At 39.3% G+C, this 10389-nt stretch overlaps 1 protein-coding gene across 1 annotated transcript in view; it reads right to left on the reverse strand.

The window, feature by feature from the left end:
• Nucleotides 1–408: 408 nt before the first annotated feature.
• The window catches only part of LOC138368972 (major royal jelly protein 5-like), a 16467-nt gene continuing 6486 nt past the window's right edge, over nt 409–10389 (reverse strand). Inside the window, exon 2 of the mRNA XM_069331702.1 lies at nt 409–991. Within this exon, the coding sequence (XP_069187803.1) occupies nt 409–991 (583 nt within the window). The remainder of the gene's footprint in view (nt 992–10389) is intronic.

The raw sequence follows: 10389 nt of genomic DNA on the forward strand, positions 1-10389 counted from the left end.
CTGTGTGTGTGTGTGTGTGTGTGTGTGTGTGTGTGTGCGTGTGTGTGTGTGTGTGAGTGTATGTGAAAAATTAGTTAGTAGTTAGTAACAGTTGATTGATTGACAGTTGAGAGGCGGGCCGAATGAGCAGAGCTCAACCCCCGCAAGCAGAACTAGGTGAATACAGTACACAGTACTCTCTCTCCACAGTACACAGTACCCTCTCACCACAGTACACAGTAGCAGTAGGATCCAGGAAGGAGAATTTTTATGCAAATGAGATTCGCGCTTACATGCCTGGGAGCATGCTCGCCTATTTTATACAAATGAGGTGGCCAATTACGTCCAGGGCGTTCCGTGGGGTCTATCGCAGTTCCTGCTTCATCCTGGGGTTATGTTCCTCTATATTACACCAGATGAGATTTTGGATTATGTCTTGCTAGATACCGTGGCTCTATCAGTAGCGTTGGCTCTGTCAGTAGCGTTGGCTGTATCAATAGCGTTGGCTGTATTAGTAGCGTTGGCTCTATCAATAGCGTTGGCTGTATCAATAGCGTTGGCTCTATCAGTAGCGTTGGCTCTATCAATAGCGTTGGCTGTATCAATAGCGTTGGCTGTATTAGTAGCGTTGGCTCTATCAATAGCGTTGGCTCTATCAGTAGCGTTGGCTCTATCAATAGCGTTGGCTCTATCAATAGCGTTGGCTCTATCAGTAGCGTTGGCTCTATCAATAGCGTTGGCTCTATCAATAGCGTTGGCTCTATCAATAGCGTTGGCTATATCAGTAGCGTTGGCTCTATCAATAGCGTTGGCTCTATCAATAGCGTTGGCTCTATCAGTAGCGTTGGCTCTATCAATAGCGTTGGCTCTATCAATAGCGTTGGCTCTATCAGTAGCGTTGGCTCTATCAATAGCGTTGGCTCTATCAATAGCGTTGGCTCTATCAATAGCGTTGGCTCTATCAATAGCGTTGGCTCTATCAGTAGTGTTGGCTGCATCAATAGCGTTGGCTCTATCATTAGCGTTGGCTCAATCAATAGCGTTGGCTCTATCAGTAGCGTTGGCTCTATCAATAGCGTTGGCTCTATCAATAGCGTTGGCTCTATCAATAGCGTTGGCTCTATCAATAGCGTTGGCTCTATCAATAGCGTTGGCTCTATCAATGGCGTTGGCTCTGTCAATAGCGTTGGCTCTATCAATAGCGTTGGCTCTATCAATAGCGTTGGCTCTATCAATAGCGTTGGCTCTATCAATGGAGTTGGCTCTATCAATGGCGTTGGCTCTATCAATGGCGTTGGCTCTGTCAATAGCGTTGGCTCTATCAGTAGCGTTGGAAGTACCCAGGCTGATTCTCTCAGTGATTTATAACATTAATGTGATTTATTTGTGAAATATTATTTATAACGAATTTAATAATTATTATTCTCAATATTTCTTATATATCTTTTCACTGTTGATGGTAACTGAAAAATCAATTCTCCAAAATTCATTTTTATTTCTAGTCTGATGCTACACTTGAACGCCTTTTGTAATCAAAACGCCTTCAATGTCGTCTATGCCTTCAAATGTCCAGGTGGGCATTTGAAGGCATAGACGACATTGGTCTCTTTTAAAGCGTTCTGCTTTGTGTCTGGAGAGTTTCTCATTTGTAGGTTGGCCGTTTTCTTGGTTTTATAGTAGATCGTTAATTGTATCTTCTGATTTTGTCTGTAGGGATAACGTTTCTATTAACAATATCTTTCAGGACCCTTTCCTCCGTTTTATCAGCTGTGGAAAAGAAGTTCCTGTAAAATAGTCTAATAGTGGGTATAGGTGTTGTGTTAGTTGTCTCTTCAGAGGTTGCATGGCGTTTCACCTTCCTTCTTACCTATTAGACCCCTATTCGGGGAAAGAGAAAATTTGTGTTTGAATTATTAATCTTACTTTTTCGGTCATATTTAATAATATATACTCCGATTTACACATGAAAATAGTGAAAATAACAGTCTGCCATTCTTGGATGTACTAATAACAAAAACAGGAACCTCTTTAAGCACCAACGTATATACCAAGCCCACCAACATAGGATTATGCCTGAACGGTAGAAGTGAGTGCCCCCAAAGATACAAAGCCAGTGTTCTCAATGCTTATATTCGTCGAGCGCTTACCCACTGCTCTGAATGGAGCAACGTGAGTAGAGAGTTTGAAAGAGTAACTCAGGTATTGGTGAACAACGGATATAGCAACGCGGAAATAAACGCTGCTATAAGAAGACACTTGGACCGTTGGTATAATTCAGAACCTAGAACAGAAACCACAACACCCCCAATAAAATTATATTACAAATCAACCATGCACAGTGAACATATAAAAGAGGAAAGAATAATGAAAGAAATAATCCGTAAAGGAGTAAAAAGCACTACTCCTAACCAAAACATAAACCTGATAATATTCTACAAAACCAAGAAGACTTCCGAACTCCTTATCAAAAACAGCCCGAAGCCGACGGAGAACCCTCTACAGCAGTCAAGCGTTGTATACATGTACACTTGCCCCCACGAAGGATGTAACCTTCAATGTAAGTACATAGGTATGACGTCGACCAAGCTGACGAGGCGTTTGACATGCCATCTTCAATCTGGTGCCCCTAGGAATCACATGAGACAAGCCCATGACATTACTCTAACAAGAGAAATGTTGAACAAGAATACTTGCATAATAGATAAAACCCAAGATTCAAGAAGATTACAAATTCTTGAGGCAATTCACATAAGAATAGAGCGACCTACCATGAACACCCAAATCACGGAACTATTTACTCTACCCACCATGAGAGTAAGGACAAGACAAGAACATATCGATGCCAACACAGAAGACAATGTCCAACATAACAGGCCAATTACACTGGATTAATCTTTGTGTTTGGATAGGAGATGCCTCGTATGGGCCAATAAGCCTTCTGCAGCCCCTATGTTTATCCCTTATGTATCCCCCCATGTTTTTCACCTTCATTGTATTATCACCTGACCTAATGCGGGTATAAAATCAACTAGTATTGTAAGATCTGTTCACTTGAGAATGAACCATGGAGGTTCGAAACGTCGTGCAAATTATACAAATAAGTGTAATACACTATAGTAAATCACTTCTTTTCTTCACCTTAAAAGTACGAAAATGAGTTTTGGAGAACTCCTATTCCAATTAAGCCCTGATGCTAAGAAAATAGTTAGAGGGATAGAAGCCCTAAACCAAAAAATAATAAATACAGAATATGCGGTCATATTCAATGAAACATATATATATATATATATATATATATATATATATATATATATATATATATATATATATATATATATATATATATATATATATATATATATATATATATGCGAACAAGCCTGAATGGTCCCCAGGACATATGCAACTGAAAACTCACACCCCAGAAGTGACTCGAACCCATTGGATAATACATGCTTCTGGGAGTATGGGTTCGAGTCACTTCTGGGGTGTGAGTTTTCAGATATATATATATATATATATATCAACATGCCACACTGCCCGTAAGGCAAAACACCTCCCAGACCTTCATTCCCACATAAAACTTATTAGAAGCTATCAAAGCAACATCAGCCAGAACCTTGCAACACATCCCTAAAGCAGCCCGCCCCCATGCAGCAGCCAAATTATCTGCCCTCCTGAGAAAGGTCAACGACTCTCCTGGAACGACCCAAGCATGGCACAACCTCCTATTGTTTGGCAACATATGTCTAGCCACCCCTGCAAGGAGAGACAAAACCTTAGCTGCCTCGGTCATCAAAGCTATAAATGATTTTCCCAGGGAGGACAACCAGGTGCGCCTTCCCACTCGTGCGAGAAACACCCACGGCAGGAAGAGCAACAGTGCCATATCCGAGACATCAAAAATCAGAACATCAGTCACCAAGAAAATAGAAGAAGGAAACACTATTGGCGCAATAAGAGTCATCACCAGTGAGGACTCAATTGCCGACAGAGATGCCGCAACAGCTCAAGCCCTAAGGGAGAAACACCCACCCAGGGCTCCGCGTGAGGACGACATTGTACAAGTGGGGGCTACCGGAGCAGAACCTCTCTGGGTGGCTGAATCTGTGGTCCATAAAGCAGCCATGTCCTTCCCTACATGATCAGCAGGTGGGTTCACAGGACTAAAACCCAACCACCTCAAGCAAATGCTCAACCCTGCACTGGGTGACATTGCAAAGAACCTCTTTGTGGAACTAACCAGATTCACCAACACATGTCTAGCTGGCAACATACCAGCGTCCATAAGACCTATCTTTTTTGGAGCATCTCTCTGTGCTCTAAAGAAAAAAGATGGAGGGATCAGGCCAATAGCTGTGGGCAATTCTCTCCGGCGTCTCGTCGCAAAGGCTGCTGCAAGAACAGTTAGTGATGCAGCGGCCAACATGCTGAAGCCAAAACAGCTCGGGTTTGGCATTCCACAAGGGTGTGAGGCGGCAGCCCATGCAGCTCGAGCCTTCATCGCCAACATCACAGACGAAAAGGCCCTTATCAAGCTAGATTTCAAAAATGCCTTCAATTTGGTGCGGAGGGATGCTGTACTCCGTGCGGTTCATAGTCATTTCCCTTCCCTCTACCCTTTTGTACATTCATGCTACAGTATGGATCTTAAGCTACTTTTTGGCGAACATGAAATTGACTCGCGAGAAGGCGTCCAACAGGGTGACCCCCTTGCTCCTCTCCTTTTCTGCTTAGTCATCAAACAAGTCACAGAGGTCCTGTCCAGCGAGCTTAACATCTGGTTCTTGGATGATGGTACCCTAGCTGGTTCCCAAGACTCCCTCCTGGAGGACATCAGAAAAATCCAGGAGCAAGGTGCAGTTTTAGGCCTCACCCTGAACCCTTCTAAATGTGAAATAAAATGTTCCAACCAGGGCATCGTAGAGAGAATAGAGGGTCTTCTGCCAAATATCCATAAAACTAAACCTGAAGACAGCACACTCCTAGGAGCTCCCCTGGGGCTGAAAGCCATCGATGAGGTCCTTGATAAGAAAATCGCCGACCTTAAGAGGATGGATGGAAGGATTGAGGATATTGATGCTCATGATGCACTCTACCTCATCACCAGATGTCTGTCCTTCCCCAGGTTAACCTACTTTCTGAGGTGTTCACCATCTTACAGCAGCCAAAAACTAAGTGAGTATGACCGGTTACTGAAATCAATGCTAGAAAAAGCCCTTAACCTCTCTCTTGATGACCTACAGTGGAAACAAGTCTCTCTTCCCGTAAGACTTGGGGGCCTCGGAGTTCGAACAGCAACGCAAATCGCTGTTCCAGCCTTCCTGTCCTCCTTATCAGCATCCGACGACCTTGTGAAGGAAATTCTACCTGCCCACTTACATCAGCTGGCAGGTGTACATGATCCCAATTTTACACGCTGTGCCACAGAGTGGGCCTCTCGTGCAGGCCCATCACCTCAACCACTATCCCCAATAGCCCACAAGCAATCCAGCTGGGATGGCCCCATTGTAGACCAAGTTGCTGCAGAGTGCCTGGGTGCTGCAACAACACAACACGACATTGCTCGCCTCACAGCAGTAGCAGCCCCCACATGCAGGGGATTTCCTGTTAGCAACCCCAATGTCGGCAACTGGCACGCGTCTCACACCACACGCCCTCCGAATTGCTGTGGCCCTTCGCCTTGCTGCCCCAATCCACACCAGATATAGGTGTATTTGCGGCGAGGTGGTGGCTGACAGGTACGGCCACCATGGCCTACTCTGCCAAAGCACAGGGGGATGGCACTCGAGGCACAGTGAAGTTAACGACATCATCAAGAGGAGCCTCACCACAGCTGGATGCCCAGCTGAAAGAGAGCCCCGTTACCTAACGCCCCGTAACTCTGATGCTCTTATTGGTCACCCGGATGGTATCACAGTGAACCCCTGGAAGAATGGCAAGCAGTTGGTATGGGACTACACGTGCGTATCAACCCTGGCTAACACCTACATTAACCTCAGTGTTGCACAACCAGGTGGCGCTGCCACCCACAGGGAAGCAGCCAAATCCCGTAAGTATAGAGAACTGGATCACCACTACAATTTTGTCCCCATTGCTTCTGAGACACTCGGCACCTGGGGTAAAAGTGCTACCAGTTTTTTGAAGGAACAGGGTTCTAGGCTCATTGAAACAACAAGGGACCCTAGAGCTGCCAGCTTTCTTTTCCAGCGCCTCAGCGTGGCGATACAGAGGGGAAATGCGCACTGCATCCATGGTTCCTGCCCGCCATCTGAGGAGCTGGAGGAACTCGACAACCTATGATAACCATCTTTGTAACCTATATGTAACTCCTTTTTTGTAACAAGGTTCAAATAAAGCAAATATATATGTGTACATACAAAAGAATGGGGGTGGTAGGAGAAGATAATATTAGTGTTCAGTGAGAGACCACAAGGTCTCTTCTGAATACTTTTTATTTTCTTCTCCGAGGCTATGGGTCCCCACATTGGCACAAGAGGTGGTACCCTCACAAATTTATATATATATATATATATATATATATATATATATATATATATATATATATATATATGTCGTACCTAGTAGCCAGAACTCACTTCTCAGCCTACTATGCAAGGCCCGATTTGCCTAATAAGCCAAGTTTTCATGAATTAATGTTTTTTCGTCTACCTAACCTAACCTAACCTAGCTTTTTTTGGCTACCTAACCTAACCTTACCTATATATATAGGTTAGGTTAGGTTAGGTAGGGTTGGTTAGGTTCGGTCATATATCTACGTTAATTTTAACTCCAATAAAAAAAAATTGACCTCATACATAATTAAATGGGTAGCTTTATCATTTCATAAGAAAAAAATTATAGTAAATATATTAATTCATGAAAACTTGGCTTATTAGGCAAATCGGGCCTTGAATAGTAGGCTGAGAAGTGAGTTCTGGCTACTAGGTACGACATATATATATATATATATATATATATATATATATATATATATATATATATATATATATATATATATATATATATATATATATATAATATATATATATATATATATATATATATATATATATATATATATATATATATATATATATATATATATATATATATATATATATATATATGTCGTACCTAGTAGCCAGAACTCACTTCTGAGCCTACTATGCAAGGCCCAATTTGCCTAATAAGCCAAGTTTTCATGAATTAATTGCTTTTCGACTACCTAACCTACCTAACCTAACCTAACCTAACTTTTTCGGCTACCTAACCTAACCTAACCTATAAAGATAGGTTAGGTTAGGTTAGGTAGGGTTGGTTAGGTTCGGTCATATATCTACGTTAATTTTAACTTCAATAAAAAAAAATTGACCTCTTACATAATGAAATGGGTTGCTTTATCATTTCATAAGAAAAAATTTAGAGAAAATATATTAATTCATGATAACTTGGCTTATTAGGCAAATCGGGCCTTGCATTGTAGGCTGAAAAGTGAGTTCTGGCTATTAGGTACGACATATATATATATATATATATATATATATATATATATATATATATATATATATATATATATATATATATATATATATGTCGTACCTAGTAGCCAGAACGCACTTTTTGGCCTACTATGCAAGGCCAGATTTGCCTAATAAGCCAAGTTTTCATGAATTAATAGTTTTTCGACGACCTAACCTACCTAACCTAACCTAACCTAACTTTTTCGGCTACCTAACCTAACCTAACCTATAAAGATAGGTTAGGTTAGGTTAGGTAGGGTTGGTTAGGTTCGGTAATATATCTACGTTGATTTTAACTAAAATAAAAAAAATTGACCTCATACATAATGAAACGGGTAGCTTTATCTTTTCATAAGAAAAAAATTAGAGAAAATATATTAATTCAGGAAAACTTGGCTTATTAGGCAAATTTGGCCTTGCATAGTAGGCTGACAAGTGCGTTCTGGCTACTAGGTACGACATATATATATATATATATATATATATATATATATATATATATATATATATATATATATATATATATATATATATATATATATATATATATATATATATATATATATATATATATATATATATATATTAGTATACTTTGGTAGCAGTCTTTCCTGTAGACATATATTATTAAATATGACCGAAAAAGTAAGATTAATAATTCTAACACGAATTTTCTCAATCTTTCGTACATTTCTTTTCACTGTTGGAGGTAAATCAAAAATCAATTCTCCAAAATTCATTTTTATTTCTAGTCTGACGCGACACGAGCGTGTTTCGTAAAACTTATTACATTTTCAAAGACTTTTAGTTTACAAATACACAACTGAATAGAACTTACGCATCTCCGATTTTATATCTACATTTGAGTGAGGTGGATGGGGTGAGGTGGCATTAATAGGGTATTAATTTCATCAACACAAGACAGAACAAGAGGTGGCATTAATAGGGTATTAATTTCATCAACACAAGACAGAACACGAAACAATGGGTATTGAATAGAAGTGTTTGTAGAAAGCCTATTGGTCCATATTTCTTGATGCTTCTATATTGGAGCGGAGTCTTGAGGTGGGTAGAATATAGTTGTGCATTAATTGGCTGTTGATTGCTGGTGTTGACTTCTTGATGTGTAGTGCCTCGCAAACGTCAAGCCGCCTGCTATCGCTGTATCTATCGATGATTTCTGTGTTGTTTACTAGGATTTCTCTGGCGATGGTTTGGTTGTGGGAAGAGATTATATGTTCCTTAATGGAGCCCTGTTGCTTATACATCGTTAAACGCCTAGAAAGAGATGTTGTTGTCTTGCCTATATACTGGGTTTTTTGGAGCTTACAGTCCCCAAGAGGGCATTTGAAGGCATAGACGACGTTAGTCTCTTTTAAAGCGTTCTGTTTTGTGTCTGGAGAGTTTCTCATGAGTAGGCTGGCCGTTTTTCTGGTTTTATAGTAAATCGTCAGATGTATCCTCTGATTTTTGTCTGTAGGGATAACGTTTCTATTAACAATATCTTTCAGGACCCTTTCCTCCGTTTTATGAGCTGTGGAAAAGAATTAATGCCAATTAATGCACAACTATATTCTACCCACCTCAAGACTCCGCTCCAATATAGAAGCATCAAGAAATAAGGACCAATAGGCTTTCTACAAGTACTTCTATTCAATACCCATTGTTTCGTGTTCTGTCTTGTGTTGATGAAATTAATACCCTATTAATGCCACCTCTTGTTCTGTCTTGTGTTGATGAAATTAATACCCTATTAATGCCACCTCACCCCATCCACCTCATTCAAATGTAGATATAAAATCGGAGATGCGTAAGTTCTATTCAGTTGTGTATTTGTAAACTAAGTCTTTGAAAATGTAATAAGTTTTACGAAACGCGCTCGTGTCGCGTCAGACTAGAAATAAAAATGAATTTTGGAGAATTGATTTTTGATTTACCTCCAACAGTGAAAAGAAATGTACGAAAGATTGAGAAAATTCGTGTTAGAATTATTAATCTTACTTTTTCGGTCATATTTAATAATATATATATATATATATATATATATATATATATATATATATGTCGTACCTAGTAGCGAGAACGCACTTCTATGCGTACTATGCAAGGCCCGATTTGCCTAATAAGCCAAGTTTTCATGAATTATTTATTTTTCGACTACCTAACCTACCTAACCTAACCTAAACTAACTTTTTCGGCTACCTAACCTAACCTAACCTATAAAGATAGGTTAGGTTAGGTTAGGTAGGGTTGGTTAGGTTTGGTCATATATCTACGTTAATTTTAACTCCAATAAAAAAAAATTGACCTCATACATAATGAAATGGGTAGCTTTATCATTTCATAAGAAAAAAAATAGAGAAAATATATTAATTCAGGAAAACTTGGCTTATTAGGCAAATAGGGCCTTGAATAGTAGGCTGAGAATTGCGTTCTGGCTACTAGGTACGACATATATATATATATATATATATATATATATATATATATATATATATATATATATATATATATATATATATATATATATATATATATATATATATATATATATAATGTATATTGGCAGCAGTCTTTCTTGTAAACACATGTTGTTGAAAATGACCGAAAGGGTAAGATTAATAATTCTAACTCGAATCTTTTCAATATTTCTTATGGTTTTCTTCACTGTCGAGGGTAATTGAAAAATTAACTCTCCAAAGTTAATTTTTTACATTTTTATTTTTGGTTTGACCCCTAAAAGCGTTTTGTAAGGGCTTCTCACATTTTCAAAGACAGGTTTACACATATCACATTTCACGCTTATATTCGTTTTGGGTGAGGTGATATGACACGAATCAATGGGTATAAATTGGGTATGAAAACATAACAATGAAAGTAACTACAG

The sequence above is a fragment of the Procambarus clarkii genome, chromosome 26, assembly GCF_040958095.1.
Source record: "Procambarus clarkii isolate CNS0578487 chromosome 26, FALCON_Pclarkii_2.0, whole genome shotgun sequence".
NCBI classification, from domain to species: domain Eukaryota; kingdom Metazoa; phylum Arthropoda; class Malacostraca; order Decapoda; family Cambaridae; genus Procambarus; species Procambarus clarkii.